At 41.2% G+C, this 19,668-nt stretch overlaps 2 protein-coding genes across 2 annotated transcripts; one reads left to right on the top strand and one right to left on the bottom strand.

Moving 5' to 3' along the window:
* Positions 1-518: 518 nt before the first annotated feature.
* LOC121944241 (valosin containing protein) lies at positions 519-11,065 on the top strand. Its single transcript, XM_042487972.1, has 17 exons — positions 519-655; positions 2,573-2,684; positions 2,846-3,018; positions 3,107-3,249; positions 3,350-3,480; positions 3,572-3,703; positions 4,139-4,241; positions 4,923-5,056; positions 5,369-5,504; positions 6,634-6,746; positions 7,866-8,030; positions 8,138-8,260; positions 8,351-8,563; positions 8,716-9,024; positions 9,807-9,962; positions 10,085-10,239; positions 10,509-11,065. The coding sequence occupies exons 1-17, from the start codon at positions 639-641 to the stop codon at positions 10,612-10,614; spliced, it is 2,421 nt and encodes an 806-aa protein (XP_042343906.1). The 5' UTR covers positions 519-638; the 3' UTR covers positions 10,615-11,065.
* A 3,089-nt stretch (positions 11,066-14,154) lies between these two features.
* akr1a1a (aldo-keto reductase family 1, member A1a (aldehyde reductase)) lies at positions 14,155-18,133 on the bottom strand. Its single transcript, XM_042487901.1, is given in 10 exon segments — positions 14,155-14,353; positions 14,676-14,835; positions 14,919-15,068; positions 15,168-15,217; positions 15,322-15,517; positions 15,629-15,780; positions 16,176-16,295; positions 16,391-16,476; positions 16,479-16,487; positions 18,082-18,133. Coding segments are annotated over 10 exon segments (1,041 nt in total). The 3' UTR covers positions 14,155-14,287.
* Between the last annotated feature and the right edge of the window lie 1,535 nt (positions 18,134-19,668).

The following is a 19,668-nucleotide window of genomic DNA, read 5'->3' as shown; positions in this document are numbered from 1 at the left end:
GAATAATTAAAATTGTGTGCCGAGTTAGAAGTTTGTAAAAATATAAAACTATGTGCCTTATGCTACAATACAAATGCATAAAACTAGTTAGAAATATGTGTGTGATGCTGCAGTGTACCACAGATATATATATAGAAAAAAACGTATGTTTTGGCCAGGCAAGAGTTATCAAGACTGTTACTTAAATAATTGATCGTGTTTTTTAAGATAAAACACGAGAACTACTAAAAAATACAAATACAAATAGACCATTTTCACGTTTATACGATACTTTAATAACGACGCGGTGCAAATTGATTGGAATACAGAAGTTTGGTGACAGGCTTAAACGACCAATAAGAAAAAAGTTGATGAAAATAGGAACAGCCCACTTATCTGTAACTGGCCAAATTATCACAATATTCTTGGTGACGTCAGACTCCAGGCTCTGTCATTGGTTACTGAATCTGACGGGCAGCCCTCAGCCAATCAGAATTCCGGATGCGTCCAGCTCATAGTATAATTGTAAAGAGGAGCACGGAAACTGCTGCTCTTTCGTGTGAAATCACAGGGAACGTTGAGTAACAAGAACCGGTTAAGCCTCTTAAACATTTAGCTAGAATTTCTTTATTTATTAATAGTAATCCAGGTGGACGACCATGGCCTCGGGAGGGGAGTAAGTAGAACTATCTTTCGATCCTATAAAATGTTTTATTTATAACAACGGCTATCGGCAAATGCCTTTTAAATCAGCCAACGTCAGCTCAGAATACGTTAGTTTATTAAAGTTAGCTCGATTGCTAATACATTACCGAGTTTGCTAGCAGGGAAGCTAATGGGGTCAGTTACTTCAGCCTCCGCACTTTTGTCAGTTGGTTGAATAACCTAACATTGCAAATTCAATGACAGCTCGGCATTATCCCGACGAACTGTTGACAGTTGTCATCCGTACGGTTTGCGTTGGCCGGTAAACTGTGTCAAATTAGCCAGCTGTGTGACAGCGGCTTGACAAAGCGCAGTCATCGCTGTCGTGTTTGAATGCTATCGTTAGCTTAGCAACGCTGTCAAGGCCAAAGCCATCCACCATCGCACCGACAAGTTGGCCTATCTGCCGGTTAATGGCCTGTCCGAAACTGCTTTCAGGATGAAAATGGGTGAAATGTAAATCCAATGAGCAACACCTGGGCAATACTCTAACGGTTACACGAAAGAAACGCCACCGTTAGTGCTAGTCTTCCAGGTGGCTAACTTCATGGCGAGCTGTCTGCACCAAAGCTAGCCGGCTAACAGGGTTAGGCTATTCATTCTAAAGGATCGACAATTTACTATGGGTCTATTCCGCTGTTAGCTCAACGGTGGCGAAATAACACATTCACTCATCTGTGTAGCTCAAGTTTACATCGGAAGCTAGTGTTTTTGAAGTCACGACGGAGTTGTAAAGTCAGTCGTTCTGTGGATGAATCTGGCTAATGCTAAGTTTTTTTCTATTTCTTTTGCTGTGTCATCTGGGCTCGCTTGCTCGCCAGTCGGTTAGCTAAAAGGCTAGCATTAGCGTGCTAACAACATGAAAGAGAAACTACAAAACCGAGAATCCTAGACTTTTCTGGAAACTTGAGGCCTTTTGAGTCTTAACGTTGACTAACGAAAGTGGTTAGTTTTTTAGATGGTAGTTTGAATGGACGTATAAATAGGTGTACAACCCGTTTAGTCATGGTAACTGCCGAGTTGTGTAAACGACCTGTTTACACTAACGGTTATAGCAGTACATAATTACCTTAACGTGACTGTTATTAATCATGTAGGGACATATACACCCACTACAATATTAACGTACTAGAGCTGACTAATATCTCACATCATTAATAATATAAGTTAATGTGAATTTCTTATTACTAGATGGCATCATAAAGAAAGTACATAGACAATACAGTAAAATACTTTTTCAATTTGCAATTCAAAAGACAAAAAAATCAATACTTTAAGTATTCATGGCTAGATAGTAAGTATGCCTGATCTCTCTATATACATAGTTTGTTCTTGGGTTTAAAGTGATCCCATTAATGATTCATTCAGAGTTCAGTGGGTAATGAGTTCACCTATATTGACCCCCGAGCACATAAAACTTTCCTCCAGGGGACATATTAATGAAAGCATGTTTTCTAATTCCCTGTAGACATACCTGAGAAACAAAACCAGAAACTCTTGAGCAGTTTTTTTAAACATCAGTAATGTGGATGCCTAAGGGGGTAAAGGTAAATAGTAGAACATCTAGAATAGTCTCAGAAGTTCAGAAGATGATCACTTTACTGTAACTGGACTTTTAAAACCAGGAAAAGGCAACATTTACCATATGACAATATCCAAAATCTGAAACAATATCTGCTCCCATCACAATATTGATAAAATATCCAGATATTGCTTAGCCCCAAAAAAACATTGCTGGTTTCATGTACAGACTTTTCTATTACACATATTTTCTAACTCATGTAGCTTGGTTTTTGTAGGACCTTCATGAGACTTTGAAGGTGCACATTAAGAGTTTTTTTTTTTTTAATTGTCCACCTTCAACTTAATTTGTCTCTTTTTTTCATAGATCCAAAAATGATGACCTAGCCACTGCGATTCTGAAACAGAAGAACAGACCCAACAGACTGATTGTTGATGAATCCATCAATGAAGACAACAGCGTGGTCTCTCTCTCTCAGGTAGATATTCAGAAGACTTTGTGCATGTCTAATGTATTTACAAATTCTAATCCCTGTAATCAGTTGTAATAGATCAGATGTTAAGTTACATCTTTCATTTTGGTATTTTAAATGTAATAAAACTGAGATGCACTAAATAATTTTTGTTTCTGTCTGATCAGACCAAAATGGACGAGCTGCAGCTCTTCCGTGGAGACACAGTGCTGATGAAGGGAAAGAAGAGGCGGGAGACTGTGTGTATTGTGCTGTCTGATGACACCTGTTCCGATGAAAAGGTTCGCATGAACAGGGTGGTCCGCAACAACCTTAGGGTCCGACTTGGTGATGTCATCAGGTGGGAAAACACACACACACACTTGTCTAAAATTCTTTCTGCAGCCCTTTAAAAAACAAATTGGTGATAAGCCTACTATCTCCTTCAGCATTCAGCCATGTCCTGATGTGAAGTACGGAAAGAGGATCCACGTCCTCCCAATAGATGACACAGTAGAAGGAATTACTGGAAACCTGTTTGAGGTCTACCTGAAGCCATACTTTCTTGAGGCTTACAGACCAATCCGCAAAGGTGAGCACAAATATCACAGCAAAGATTTTATTTTGCCTGACTGATCTGATGTTACTGTAAGAGTTGTTAAACTAACATGGTTTTCGTTTACCACGTGAAGGTGATATTTTCCTGGTCAGAGGAGGCATGCGTGCAGTGGAGTTCAAGGTGGTGGAGACCGACCCCTCACCCTACTGCATCGTTGCTCCTGATACAGTCATTCACTGCGAAGGAGAGCCAATCAGGAGAGAGGTGGGTAGCAGGTGCACACACAGCGCATGGGTTAACATTTATCTCAAATATACCACATTAATCTTGTGACATCTTGTGTTTGAATGTGCAGGATGAGGAAGAGTCCCTGAATGAGGTGGGCTATGATGACATTGGAGGAGTGAGGAAGCAGTTAGCTCAGATCAAAGAGATGGTGGAGCTGCCTCTGAGACACCCTGCACTGTTCAAGGCCATAGGAGTCAAGGTGAGGCACCCTTTTACTCGGCATGGAGAAACAAGTCATTTAAGACAAAAAGCACTTGTCTTATAGTGTAGTTTAATGTCCACATGCACACAACCTCAGTTTTTAATCACACAGGGGTTGAGCTGCAGTTATATTTGTGCAAAAATGACAGCTTTAGCCAGACACTGCTGTGTACCTGACATTATTTAGTCACTTCAGGAGTCTTGCTGCACTATGAGTATGTCTGATGTTCAATAATTGTCAACTGTTTAATCACAGGAGTAAAGAGAAGTAAACACATGAACTCATGATGTTGTTTGCTGTTTTTGTTTGAATTACTTTGAATTAGTGTAATGATCTTTCAAAGTGTCAAGAAATTCAATCTTCCATTGTCAATCTTAAAAATGTTTTTAATATTAAGTTCTGGTTTCAAAAACTGTTTTCCCTCCTGTTCAGCCCCCACGTGGAATCCTGCTATATGGACCCCCTGGAACTGGAAAGACCTTGATTGCCAGAGCTGTAGCCAATGAAACTGGAGCGTTCTTCTTCTTGATCAACGGTATGACCACCCATATATATTTATCTTTTGTAGACACTTGTTGCTAGTCTGGGCCACTTTATGATAATACTGAGTGTGTCCCAGACAGTGTGGCGCTGTAGTTGCTGGAGGTCATTTGATCAGAATACTATCAGTGATTGCTTGGCTATTATAAAAGGAAAGAAATTTAATTTGTGCATCATTTCACATCCATCTCTTCAGAACAATCTGAAACTGGCTTTATATATAAAAAAACACATTTTATCAGAAAGCTGCAGGGAGTGCACACCACCTTTTTATACCAGTGTTGTAAAATAGAAGTGTCTCATTTCCTAGAAAGAGGATAAGTACAAAAGGGGATGGAAAAAGGACTGCATTTATGTAGCACATTTCTACTCTTTTTAAAGTAACACAAGCACTGCTCACACATTCATACACTGGTGGCCGAGGCTATGGTGCTAATCTGTTCAGCAAATGAACATTTACATGCACCTTAACATGCAATTTGGCGTTCAGTATCTTTTCCGAGGACACTTCAACATTCGTCGATATTGAAACCCTATGATTATTGGATGGCGGCTCTACCTCCTGAGCCACAGCCATTGTTTATCTATTATTAGAGTGTTTCTATGGGACAGGGTTTATCTTGTGTTTCATACATATATTTGAATGAAATCATAATGTTTGACTATCCGTTTTTAGGTCCTGAGATCATGAGTAAGCTGGCAGGAGAGAGCGAGAGTAACCTGAGAAAGGCCTTTGAGGAAGCGGAGAAGAATGCTCCTGCCATCATCTTTATTGATGAGCTTGACGCAATCGCCCCTAAGAGAGAGAAGGTGAGCGGGAAGAGGGGAAAATAAATGGCTAGCTAAATAACAGTACATTGTCTGTTCATGACTCATGAGTGTTTTGGAAAAAAGAAAATGTCTGTCATTGTCCAAACTTTCGAAAGAAAAACATGAAACCTGTCTATGCATAATTTCTTAATGTTTTGATATTTCACTTTGAACAGTAATCCTTCACGAACTAATATAAAATATAGCCGATGGGGACTTTGTGATATAAAAGTTCTCAGTTTCACTCAACACACTCATTTCTAGATCAAGTTTATATTTGTATAGCAGCAATGTATGTTTTGTGTTTTGTAGACTCATGGAGAGGTGGAGAGGCGCATTGTTTCCCAGCTGCTGACTCTTATGGACGGCCTGAAACAGAGAGCTCATGTCATTGTCATGGCTGCCACCAACAGACCCAACAGCATTGACCCAGCCCTCAGGAGATTTGGTAAATTATCTTTTTTTTTTTTTTTTTTAAAGGTTATTTTTTTGGCATTTTAGCCTTTTATTAGGTAGGACAGATCAGTAGCGTGAAAGGGGGAGAGAGAGTGGGGACGACATGCAGCAAAGGGCCTCGAGTGGGAGTCGAACCCAAGGCTGCTGCGGCAAGGACACTGCCTTTATTCATGGGGCGCCTGCTTTACCCACTCAGCATGTGCCAGTTACTGCAGTAGTTAAGAACAAGAAGAAGCATCGAGCGCTGATCTGTGCATAAAGTGGTCAACATAAGTAGTAATGTAATTCTTATAACCCATGTCTCATTGCTGTTTTGGCATCGTTCCTGTTGGTTTAGTTTAACTCATCAAGTATGTGGAGCTGTATCAGTTTCACACTGATGATATTGGTCCTTTCAAATTTTGGATTTAACACTGTCAGTTTTGCGAATGTTGCACAGCGCTCATATGACCAACAATAGATCTGCATTTAAGATCTGTAGGGCAACTTAAAGGTGTTTCACTGCTAAAGCTCTGCATTAAAATAATAATAATTTCCTAAAATATTTTGTGTGCAGGAATATCGTGTTAAGTATAATAATCAGAGACAATGTTAGATTACTGTAACAGAAACCTCTAACAATTTCCAGCAAAACTTAAAAACAGCTTGAAAATTGCTCTTGACCTGAGATGTGTACCCTAAGAAATGTCACAACAATATAGTTACTGTCTTTTTTTTATTATTTTATAAAACCTGAAGCTGCTTGGTGTGCATGGCTCACGAAGACATGTTGTCATACCGCTGATTAAAACTGCTGGCTGCTGTTGATTTTGTGGATTCTGCAGTTCAGTAGTGGGTCAGTTTCTCACAAGGCTGTGCTGTTAAACAGTTTTAAAGGTATGTGATGGGATGTTTCTGACAGCCCTGACAAAGGGTTGGAATTTGATCTTGCTTATTCAGCAAATACTGATGTGTTTTAAAATGTAGGTGGTTCATTTTACAACTCGTATGTACCATCCGAAATGTTACTTCACACCATTAGAGTGAAGACAAAAGCTAATAATAATTCCTGCAGACTTATTGCTCTTAGCCTGTTTCACTTGGAACTAATAAGTGTGTGTTTGAACCTCCACCTCCTCCAGGGCGTTTTGATAGGGAAGTGGACATTGGCATCCCTGACGCCACGGGCAGATTGGAGATACTCCAGATTCACACCAAGAACATGAAACTGGCTGACGATGTCGACTTAGAACAGGTCTGTACACATTATTATTTTCCTGCAATCAGGTGACGCTACACAGCCCGGTCATGTGGTTGTTATTTTTGCCCTGCAAGTTTCAAGTAAAACTACACAGGAAATTGCATCTAATCTTTTGTTGGTGACTTACATGGAATCTGACAAAATGTGATTATCAAGTGTTGCTCTTATTCTAACAAATTAGAAGTTTACACTTCCTCATTTCTTATATAAAGGAAGGTGTTTGCTCTTTGCCAGTGTGTTTATTTAATTCGGCATTTGCATTCATTGTGACGCAAACACTGAGCAGTTAAAGATGTACTATGCAGGATTTTCCTAAAAAACGATGAATAGACTCATGCAGAAGTAATCCCTCTCCGTCATCAAGATTTGACTCACTAGAATTGTGTGGTGGTGTATTTTTCAGCAGAGACTTTGTCTGCCTGTGTATCTCATTTTCTGTGCTCTGGATTTTTATATATGTGTACTCCCACAGCGCTCGGCTGAGGTCAGAGCTTTATAAAAAGGCTGCGACCAGGTCCCAGACCATAAGCAGCAAGCATCCATGAGAGTTAGTGCAGAGAAAAAAACGCAAATATAGTGAGGCGAAACACCAGACAAAAGTGAGTCCGAGGTTGTCTTTTACTTGGACTGTACCCAAGAATTTTGGCTGTTCAATACAAACATTCAACTAAAATGGGGAAAATAAGGAACAAATCGAGTCTTAAAATTTTTAGAGCATTTTTTTAGCCAACACAAAATATCAAACAAAAGTGAGAGACTATATTGCATTGACTGAAAACGTCCCCAGAAGTACACTGCGTGCTCAACAACCAACAACAACAAACAACAACTAAAAAACAGACTGCACGACTTAAAGAATCTGTCGACTGAGGGGTCTCTGACTGACGAGTCCACTCTCCAGCCCTAGCTATTACTTTTACTTTGTCTGGCAGTCGTGTTGACAAACCTATATAGTATACCTTTTATCAAAATTTGGCAAATAAACAAATATAAAGCATCATCCAACTTAGAGTTTCTGCATTGCATTTGTAGTGTTCATGGTTATACTTAACTAATGTGTATAGTGTAGGACACTACACAAGAAAGTAATAATGTGCTCTGTGTCTTCTATAGGTAGCCAATGAGACCCATGGACATGTCGGTGCAGATTTGGCTGCTCTCTGCTCTGAGGCTGCCCTGCAGGCCATCAGGAAGAAGATGGACCTGATCGACCTTGAGGACGAGACCATTGATGCCGAAGTCATGAACTCACTTGCTGTCACTATGGACGACTTCAAGGTGAGAGCTTTCATATGGTGTTTGGTCTGAGGGGCAAGTAAAATGTTTTCACTTGTCTTGTATTGGCTGTCTAAGGCCGCACTTACATGTTCAATGCTGTCCTGCAGTGGGCCCTGAGCCAGAGCAACCCATCTGCACTGAGGGAGACGGTCGTTGAGGTTCCCAACATCACCTGGGAGGACATCGGAGGTCTGGATGACGTCAAGAGGGAGCTGCAGGAGTTGGTGCAGGTATGAACCTCTTCATCATTCTGAAAGTATTCCAAACTGTAAAATTAGACTGTTTTCTCTTACCATTTTTTTCTCCTTTCTTAAATCCAGTATCCAGTGGAGCACCCAGACAAGTTCCTCAAGTTTGGCATGACCCCATCCAAGGGCGTGCTGTTCTACGGCCCCCCGGGTTGTGGTAAGACTCTTCTGGCCAAAGCCATCGCCAATGAGTGCCAGGCAAATTTCATCTCCATCAAAGGACCTGAGCTGCTCACCATGTGGTTTGGAGAGTCAGAGGCCAACGTCAGAGAGATCTTTGACAAGGTAACAATGTTGCTTTGTTGTCTGACGTTGAAAAATACATTTTGAATGTCGTACATTTAATCCACAGAACAAACACTTTGTTAAATTTCACTCCACATAATTAATTACCACATCGTTCTGTAAGACCATTGTCTGTGTCCTTGTGTTTCCAGGCTCGTCAAGCAGCCCCATGCGTTCTCTTCTTTGATGAGCTGGACTCCATAGCCAAGGCCCGTGGCGGCAACGTGGGAGATGGTGGCGGAGCAGCCGACCGTGTCATCAACCAGATCCTGACCGAGATGGACGGCATGTCCAGCAAGAAGAATGTCTTCATCATCGGAGCCACAAACAGACCAGACATCATTGACCCTGCCATCCTGAGACCCGGCCGTCTGGACCAGCTCATCTACATCCCACTGCCCGACGAGAAGAGCAGGATGAGCATCCTGAAAGCCAACCTCCGCAAGAGCCCCATTAGCAAGGTGACAATGCTGCTACTCACAGTTACAGTTTCTTAGTTTTTTTGTGCATGCCTTTTATTTTAAGGGCTTCTGTGGTTAAATAGTCATTAGAAATGAGAATTTTCTGCACTATTATGTGGCCATTAGTATGAACGGTTCTTATAATACTCCCAGTTTTTGTTAAAAATATCAAATTTTGTTTCATGAAACTTGAAGATCCCCTGTAGGAACATGAAGCAAATGGAAAAAAAAGTATTCCTGATGAAATAATCTTAATCAAAATTAAGTCAGAAGAGAATCAAACTGTGTATGATAAGTGGGGTCTGATATTGTTGAAAAACACCAAAAAAGTAATAATATTTGTGCCCTCAGAGTGATACCAATAACAATAGAGCACTTCATTTGAAATTATCCTTTCACATTTTATGCATTCATTTTATCAGTCACTGTAGTAGCAGTAACTAATAGTAGCCAGTAGTAGTAATAAAACGATACTTGGGAATGTTCCCCTTACCACAGACTTTGGGTTTTAGCTGCTCTGGTAGTGGACTAATTGCACAGGGCATTACATTTAAGAATGTTTGCAGTGATTGGCTGACAGCAAAAACACACAAATAGTATTTTTTCTTCTAGATCTGGGTACAAAAAGGATCAAATGCAGTTATTACTTGATTGAAGAGTTTGATAAAACTTAGTACTGGGTTATTTAAGCTGATGCCTTATTGGGTATATTTATCCAGCCCTAATTATAAGTTTCTAAACTGAAGCCTTTTTGTTAATTTATGTAATTTGTCTGATGATAGGATGTGGACTTGGACTTCCTGGCAAAGATGACCAATGGCTTCTCCGGAGCAGATCTTACAGAGATCTGCCAGCGGGCGTGTAAGCTGGCCATTAGAGAGAGCATCGAGAACGAGATCCGCAGAGAGAGGGAGAGGCAGACCAACCCGTCAGCTATGGTCAGTGCTTGTTCTGTCCTCTTAGTCACTTTTTCACATCTGAATGAGCATGTGCACACTACTGCTCTGCTGCAGCGTGACGCTTTTCATGTACACTTTCCTGTCTCTTTTTTTTTCCATAGGAGGTTGAAGAGGACGACCCTGTGCCAGAGATTAGGAAGGACCACTTTGAGGAGGCAATGCGATTCGCCCGTCGCTCCGTCAGTGACAATGACATTCGCAAATATGAGATGTTTGCTCAGACACTGCAGCAGAGCCGTGGCTTTGGCAGCTTCAGGTACATTTCCTGACATTTTGTATTACCATGGGTGTAGGTAGCTGTGTATTTACGTCTTCCTCTTCCAGACATTAGTCATAAGCCTTTTTTCAAATATGTTTGTAAAAGGTTTATTGTATTAGTCATGGCATTTTCCTAGAATCACTGACTACAGAAGATAGTTATTATTTCACACCTCAGAGCACTAAAATTTCCAGGAACACTAGTTGCCATATCATCACAGGATAATTCCCCTATTAAAGTTGTAAATCACCTTCTCTCTCTTCCAGGTTTCCCTCCAGTGCTGCGGGCGGCAGTGGTCCAAGTCATGGCACAGGAGGAACTGGCAGCGGTCCAGTGTTCAATGAAGATAACGACGATGATCTTTACGGATAAATGTACACTGCCCCACAGTGGTCAGTACCGGGATCACACCTGTACAAATTCTCACCAGATTCCACATTTTTAGGACTTTGTGCTTCTTTCATGTGTTCCCTTTTTTTGTATGACTTCCCTTGGAGAAAGCATGTAGCCGCTTGGTTTGCCCTGGCTTTGATGTGGGTGGGGGTAAGGGGATGTCGGAAATGGAAGGTGAGTGACTGATGCTGATTTGGGGGGGGGGGGGGGTGGGGTGGGTTTATTGAGTGGCCTCATTCTCAGTATATCACAACAAACATGAATGGCTTTAGTGACGGGATTCTATGCTAGACTATAAGAAAGAAAAGAAAAAAACATATTGCTTATGACTTCCTCTTTTTTTTTTTTAAATAAACAGTAGCATATAATGTATTACAGATTTGTCAAGGTTATGTTGTTGAAAATAAAATCTCACAAAATGGAAGTGTTATCAGTGTCCGCTTGAAACTTTTTATTGATAGATTATTTTCATTCTTTCAAATTGACAGAGTGATTGATAGATACACAGTGGAAACGGCAAAATTAATTACTACAATTTATAGCTATGACCCATTTTTTTCTTTATAGCTCAAGCAGATTACAGTCTAATTGACATTTATATATTCATTACATGAATATAAACGTTGAGCTGAAAACATTTTACGCTCGCTTTGACCTCCTCAATAAGGACTCAGCGGTGAAGTCTACTCCACCTCCAGAGGACCGGCTGCTCTCAGTGACCACAGCAGATGTTAGAAACCTCCTGCTGAGAGTTAATATAAACATGTCTGCCGGCCCTGTCAACTTTCCTGGATGTGTACTAAAACCTGTGCTGATCAGCTAGTTAATGTTGTAACTGACATTTTTAACATCTCACTCTCACAAGAAGCTGTACCTTTCTGCCTCAAGACAGCCATCATTGTCCCTGTACCTAAAAAGTCTGCTGTGTCTAGTCTTAATGACTACGGCCCTGTGGCTCTTACCCCCATCCCGATGAAGTGCTTTAAGAAACTGGTTCTCCTGCACATCAAAGACAGCATCCCTGCCAGCCTGGACCCTCACCAGTATGCTTTCAGAACCAACAGATCCACAGAGGATGCAATATCTACTGCTCTTCACTCAAGTCTTCACTCACATGGAGAAAAAGATCAGCCACATCAGGATGCTGTTTGTTGACTTCAGCTCAGCATTCAACACAATCTCTCCCATAAGGCTGATTGGAAAACTTAACACGCTGCACTTCAGTACAATAATCTGCAACTGGATACTGGACTTCCTCACTTGCAGACCCCAGAGAGTTTGAACTGGCAGTCACACCTCCTCTACATTAGTGCTCAACACCGGAGCACCCCAGGGCTGTGTGCTCAGCCCCCTCCTGTCCACACTGTACACCCATGACTGCACTCCCAGACATCAGGAGAACTCTATTGTGAAGTACTTGGACGACACCACCATCATCAGCTGCATTACAATAATGAAAGTTCATACTGGGAGGAAATCAACAATCTTGCAGAGTGGTGCACAGAGAACAACCTACTGCTCACCGTCAGTAAAACCAAGGAGCTGATTGCTGAGTTTAGAAAGGAGGAGGCAAAGAAACACACACCCCTGTCTACATCAGCGGAGCTGAGGTGGAGCAGGTGAACAGCTATAGATTTCTTTGATTTAATATCACTGAGAACCTATCTTGGTCATCGCACATCATCACCCAGGTTGAAAAAGCACAGAAAACGCTCTGCTTCCTATGGAAACTTACGCAGGCTAAATTCCAGAGCAAGATCCTGGTTAACTTCTACAGAGGAGCAATAGAAAGCACACTGACTGGAAACATCATAAACTGGCACGGTTCATGCACGGCCAGGACAGGAAGGCTCTACAGCGGGTGATTAAAACTGCCCAGTACATCACTGGTTCCCATTCACAGAGCATCGGTGACCTCGGTGAAATGAGGTGTCTGCACAGAACCCAAAGGACACTGAAAGACAGCAGCCACCCCAGCCACAGTCTGTTCACCCTGCTGCCATCTGGAAAAAGATGCACAAGTATCCGCTGCAGAACCACCGGACGACAGAGCAGCTTCTTTCCCCAGACTGTAAGACTCCTCAACTCCCTACTTCGAGGCTAAAAACATGTAACGGGATTTAAGATCAACTTTCAGTTCTTCTTAAACCACGTTTAAGAAAAACGACAATAAATCTACCTTGTACCTTGTAAAGTAATAATGGGCTTTACAAGAGAGAACATTATCAGTCCACTTGATGAGTGCAGCTTGCACACCAGAAAAGCACCTTTGGTGCATTTGGTTTTTGGTCTTCATCACTAGCAGCCATGACTGTTCTCTTTGTCTGAGTAAAGAAGCTTACCTGGGGACACCAAGTTTTCGCTGTTGCATCGAAATACCTTGTTTTTGGCAGCTTGTCATAAGCCACATGGTGTCATTGAGAGAAAATCACTTTTCCTGTCATTTCAATGTGCAGGCCGTACCAGTCTCAGGTAGCCAGCTCGAAGCAGTTTAAAAAAATTAGTTCAATGCCAGTGTTCATTTCCATAGTTTTGTCCAATATGACCTCATGCTTAAAAAGGCCGAAAATTAACACTATAAGCGGACTCTTAATTGTTCTTAGCAAGTTATTTAAATAGCATTTGTCTAGGAATGATTCTGTCTGAAACATTTTTATCCATATAAGCGGTTTCCACCCGCGTTAAAGAAAATTAACATGAAAATTTAAAAAGATCAAAATTTGAATAAGATTTTATAGTGTTGCAGACATATTGTGACTTTCTGCATTTCTGTTTTTCTTGAAGGATGTCTATTCGATTAGATTTTTTCAATACAGACAGATAAGAAACGAGAAGAGGGATGACTGGATTCTCACAATAGTTAAGCATGTACCTGACACTGAAAAGAAAGATAATTGGAAAAGATAATTGTTGATGGATTGTATTCAGAAGTGCAACGTGATAGAAAGTTGAATCTCTCAGAGCAGTGCTGCTGCAGTGACTCAGTGAAGAGTGAACCTTGAGAGAGAAGTCTGAAACACGCAGACAATCAAAGCCAGTGGCTCTCAAAATTTTGTGTCAATCACCGCTAGATTGATACAAATTAGGTCATGGACCGCCATTTCATAAGATTTTGCCTCAGAGACCAACATCTTAAAACATTTTCGTTGTTAGATTTGTTTAAGACCACAATTCTCTACGTGTCAGCTACAGTTGTGGAAGATAGCTGTTGAGGAAGTGAAACCTATGAACAGAACAGCCACTCTTTTCTCATAGGGCTCACTAATACAGTGCATTAAAAAATCAAAAATGATTCCCCATTTTCTGAAGCTCCCCTCAGGACCATGGTTGAGAATCCCGGATCAAAGCTAATGTCACCAGGCAAAGAGGCAGTTCTCTCACTGACCACACAGTGTCACTCTGGCAGTAAAAGCCACTTATTTCTTCACTGCAGTAACAGCACAGAAGGGGAGAGAAAAACATGTTTTGAGTTATTTCTTCTCCACATTTATTCATTTATATATTTTTATTAAATCAATGAATACATTGCAAAGAGAAAAAGAAAAATACACTGTGATCACATCTGAAATCAGTTTAGAAATATTGTTTCCTCAGTGTATCAGTGCATGTAATTGTCTTTAAAAGCACAATACTGCGTTCCTTGTGTGTCGACTCAGTAAGGATCATTGAAGGGGAAATGAGGATGTTCTGCGTCTCTCCACACTCTCTTGCCACCTCTCTGTAAAAACAAAACAAAAAAATGAATGAACTAGTGAAGCTCACATTATATCTGTATATTAGGGTTTGATTATATCAGAAATCCACGGGAGTCAGGATTGACCCAGATTCCTATAGTCCAGCTCTCATCAGAGATCCATGGAGATCTAAAACAGGCTGATGTGTCAGCTATGTGGTGTCATCTTTGCATCTGAGCTTGAAGTTAATTTTGGACTGAGATGGCTGTCGTATGTATATAAACACAAGTCTTAGTTCTATTTGAGCTCTGCTTGAGACATCCTCTGAAAATCTTATAGGTGTCTGTCATAAGATCAGTGACTCACCTCTACTGTTGGGATGATGAAGCGCTCGTTGCGGTTGAAGGAATCAATCAGCTTCATGTCGTCTTCCGACAGAGAAAAGTCAAACACCTGCAAGTTCTGCTGGATCCTGGAGGGCGTTACGCTCTTAGGGATACACACGACACCCCTCTGTATGTGCCACCTGCCAAAATAACACCCAAGATTAAAAGTAACAGAGTGTGGTTCTGATTGTCTGACACTTGAAGATGAGGCTTTGTATCTTACCTGAGAATGATCTGCGCAGGTGTTTTCTGGTATCTCTGGGCGATAGCTTCAAGTCGAGGATCCTGTAGCAGACTTGGTTCATCCGGAGAAGCCCAGGGTCTGTCCCCGCTGCCCAGAGGACTATAGGCAGTCACACACACTCCCACTGACCTGAGGCCGAGGTGTATACACTGTTAGTGACATAATGGGAACAATATTTGATGGAATTTACATTGAAGAAAATGCATTTTGATGTGTTAAAGTACTGACCGACAATGAGACAGGAGATCTACTTGAGACAAATAAGGATGGCATTCCACCTGTGGCACAATGAGACACACAGTTGGACAGTTTTTAGCTGATTTCTGAATGGCATGTTCTCTATTGCCAATAAATTTGGACTACGAGGAAAGGCACATTGTACCTGGTTAACTACAGGTGTGTGTCTGGCCATGCTGATGATGTCATCAGTCTGCCTGGCGCTGAAGTTGGACAGTCCTATGGCTTTGACCAGACCTTTGTCCACTAGGCTCTCCATGGCTGCCCAGGTATCTCTGTAGTGTGTGTCAGAGTAACAAATGCTTCCGTCTTCCCGTCGAGGCATCAGCTCCTTCCCCCGCCTGAATGTCAACATACATAATGACTGTGACATGTGATATGTCATTTCACATTAATCCACACAGTGACAACCATGCGGAGACAAAATCAGCTAATTGTGTGCAGCTGCTCACTGAAATGCCATGGGCCAGTGCATCAGGTACAGATCCAAATAGGAGAGACCCAAATGGGCCAGACTGGTCCTGCACGCTTCTTCAACATCCTCTGGGTCATGTTTGGTGTTCCACAGTTTGGATGTTACAAACACGTCCTCACGACACAAAGCCTGAAGGGGAAAAGATAATGGGTATACAAAATGTTTGCTGTTCAATACAAAGAAATACCTGAGGTCCATGCTTTAATCACATCAGAATAATCTGGACTGATATATAGCATTACAGGTAAGAGGAAAAATATGCATGTTTGATTTAAGGCCGACTGTCCCTTTAATTCCAAACCCAACACTAATTTTAATCCAGCTCCGAAACCAAAAAACAGAGAGACAGAGACAGAATATCTACACTGATGATGTTTGAGCATAAAAAAAGTGTGATATGGTTTCAACCACCCGAGAAAGTAAGTGGATCTTGAGATGAGATTGTTTTGTTAACTGTTGTTTCTAAGGTCAAGAACAAACTGTCAAAATCAATATCTGATTAAAGCTGAATCACATTTTCTCACCTTCCCAGGGCCGACCCTGACAGCCAGAGCCTCTCCCACCTCCTGTTCATTGCTGTATGCAGCAGCACAGTCGATGTGTCTGTACCCACAGTCTAAGGCTGCCAACACTGCCTGCCGCACCTGACAACACATGGACACAGACACAGTCCAAACACTACTTATCATCATTTCACAGTTTCCAGAACTGTGGTTGGTCTTAACAAAGTCCGCCCTACCTGTCCTGGGGTGCTCTTCCATGTGCCAAGACCGACCACGGGCATCCTCTGCCCTGTAGACAGAGTCACGAAGGCGCTCATGTTTCACCCTGAGGACCTGACTGAGGAAAGACTGTGACAGAGAAGAGTGTGGGGTAGATTCCTATATGTCTGCACCCAGTCATCATGACTAAGTCCTAATACTCTGTTACTGATTATCTCTCACATCTGAATTCATTAACTCCTGCACTACAGCGGGGTTGAGTGTGTACATACACTCTAGCCTTTCTTAAAGCATTAGCCATCACACACAGATGGAAATTCAACCCACAGAGCAGCAAAAATAGCCTGCCATTTAGTACCCTGCTTTTTTTTTTATTATTTTTTTTTCACTCTGTGTTTCAGTGGAAATATAAACCCTCTGCGAACCCAGCCTTATTGCTAGAAATAGCTGATACAGGTATATGGCATTAGTCACAGTGTGGTGTTACTGCAGCACTCCCCAGAGCCTCTTCACGGTTCACTAATTGTCTGCTATATCCCTACCATGTGACACACACACACACACACACACACACACACACACACACACACACACACACACACACACACAGAGTTGAGTTGTGTTTTCATCACTTCTGAGTGATTTAATTTCCTAACCTACACTCCAACCCCAACCTTGAATCCATGCCTTCACCCTAAAGTTTAAAAAATTTACGTTATGGGAACTTGCATTTTTGTCCCCAGACGAAGGTGGAGTCCCAATAAGGTGACTATGTAAACAGACTTATGTCCCCACAACCTGAGTAATACACAGTGGTGGAAGAAGTGTTCAGATGCTTTACTGAAATAAAGGTACTAATAACACACTGTGGAAATACTCCACTACAAGTTAAAGTGTTTTCCACAAATTCCATATTGGGTCAATGCCAATTGTCTACATGGGTGGATTTACCTAAGTGGGCCTCAGATAAGATGCCCATTTTGGACCCACACCCACTTGGTACCCAGTTAGCCCTAGCATAACCCATGTGGGGCCCATTTAGGTAAATCCACCTACGTGGGCAGTTGGCATGGGGCCGTTATGGGACCTTGGATAGTCCCATATAGAGTCAATTTTTTCAGCCCATTTACTACCTACAGGGGTTAAACATACACATGTTGGCTGTAGTTAGGTAGTCACATCAATGCATCGTATTTTTTAACATCATATCTTTGAAGCGTCACTGTACTGTGAGAACCACATTTAAGTAAACTTTTATGCTGTCAGAAAAACAGGCGTGTTCTAGTTTGATGATGTATTTTCCAGCACATCCAGGAGATAATTTTCCGAACACTTAAAGGAACACCAAAGGATATTTGTTTTTTATTGGACAGGAAAGGGATGCAAAACTGTCACCTGATAAGTAACTAAAGCTGTCAGACTAATGTAGTACAGCAAAAAATACAATATTGCTACAGATTTATCAGAGAAGTACAAAGCTGAACATAATGGAAATACTCATGTAAAGTCCCTGTACCTCAAACGTGTACTTCAGTACAGTTTGTTTCACATGATCCGAGTCTCTTAACACAGATCAGCTGCTCTGACTGCCTCCCTGAGCCAGCAGCAGAACAGGACGTTTGATTCACTAATGCTCTGACACAGCACAGAGATTAAACTTAACGTGAATTAAAGTCTTTATTTTTTCACTCTAGACTTTAGTTCCTACCTGGGGTTGTTCTGGTACATGGAGCAGTGATCAACTGAGGGTAGCTTTCCATCTGGATTTTAACAGGCTGAGGTCAAAGTCTGACTTTATTTGTTTATCTGTAACTCAAACTGTTGAAAAATGTCCAAACTCCACTCACAGAAACATCACAAAGGGAAACGTATTTTGGCAATGTTTGATGAGACAGGAATGATTTCTTTACCTCCTCCTCTTGGTTTGCAAGACCTGATAAACGATCAGGTCAGCTTGTTTGCATACACATCATTATAGTTTTGAGTCTAATTGATTTTTATTCACAATATAATGTTGAGAAACCTTGTTAATCATATCCCTGTATGAATAATCATAATGGTATCCAGGTCTCTGATCACTGTCATTCCTCAACATATTAGTCGTCAATGCTGCTTTATTGAAGTACTGATGCCAGTACAACAAGAAAAATACTGCACTGAAAATCCTGCAGCAAATGTATACTGAACAAAAATATAAATGCAACACTTTTGTTTTTGCTCCCATTTTTCATGAGCTGAACTCAAAGATCTAAAACGTTTTCTATATACACAAGAAACACATTTCTCTCAAATATTGTTCACAAATCTGTCTAAATCTGTGTTCGTGAGCACTTCTCCTTTGCTGAGATAATCTATCCCACCTCACAGGTGTGGCATATCAAGATGCTGATTAGACAGCATGATTGTTGCACAGGTGTGCCTTAGGCTTGCCACAATAAAGCTTGTAGAGATGTTTCACAGTATATAAAGTGGGAAAAAAAGGCAAAAATGTCAGAATTTAGCATGTCAAAAAAAGGACCAAAAACGCCATAGTATAGTATGTCAAAAAATGTCAGATTTTCACGTCATAAAAATGGCTGAACACGACATATTATAGCTTGTAGAGACGTGTCATTGTGTACAAAGTAGAACAAAAGTCCAAGCAAGGCCAAAAACATCATAATTTAGCATGTCAAAAAAAATGACCAAAAACGCCATAGTATAGTATATCAGAAAATGTCAAATTTTGACATGTCATAAAAATGGCTGAAAATGACATATTATAGCTTGTAGAGATGTGTCATTGTGTACAAAGTAGAACAAAAGATGTATCAAAATAAGTCAAACAAGCTCCACAAATAAGCAGAAAAATCTGCAGCATTAGTAGTGTGGGGGGGTGGATGAGTGGAAATGTACTGTCAGGGTGTTGTGCTGCAAAAACAAAGGAGCAAAGGTGTGGTGAGTTGGTCTACAAACCAGGCCCAGGTGTGTCCCATGACACTGATTGCAATCAGTCAATCATGTCAGCTGCCCTGAAATGATAAAGCACAGCACCAGTAGAGGAAACTGCCTCAGGGGTTACGGGTGAAAGACAGACGCTGTCTCAAAACTTGTGACACCTGTGGCGTTTTGTTGTGTGATCAAACTGCACATTTTAGAGTGGTGTTTTGTTGCGTCCATCCAAAGGCACAACCGTGCAGTAATCATGGTGTTCAGTCAGCACTTTGATCAGGTGGATAGTTTAGCTTGGAAAAGAAGAAGATCTCACTAACACTGATTTGAACAAATTGCAACCAAAAATGAGACAAATATATCT

The sequence above is a fragment of the Plectropomus leopardus genome, chromosome 6, assembly GCF_008729295.1.
Source record: "Plectropomus leopardus isolate mb chromosome 6, YSFRI_Pleo_2.0, whole genome shotgun sequence".
Lineage (NCBI taxonomy): Eukaryota > Metazoa > Chordata > Actinopteri > Perciformes > Serranidae > Plectropomus > Plectropomus leopardus.
This window is presented reverse-complemented; position numbering and strand designations above follow the sequence as displayed.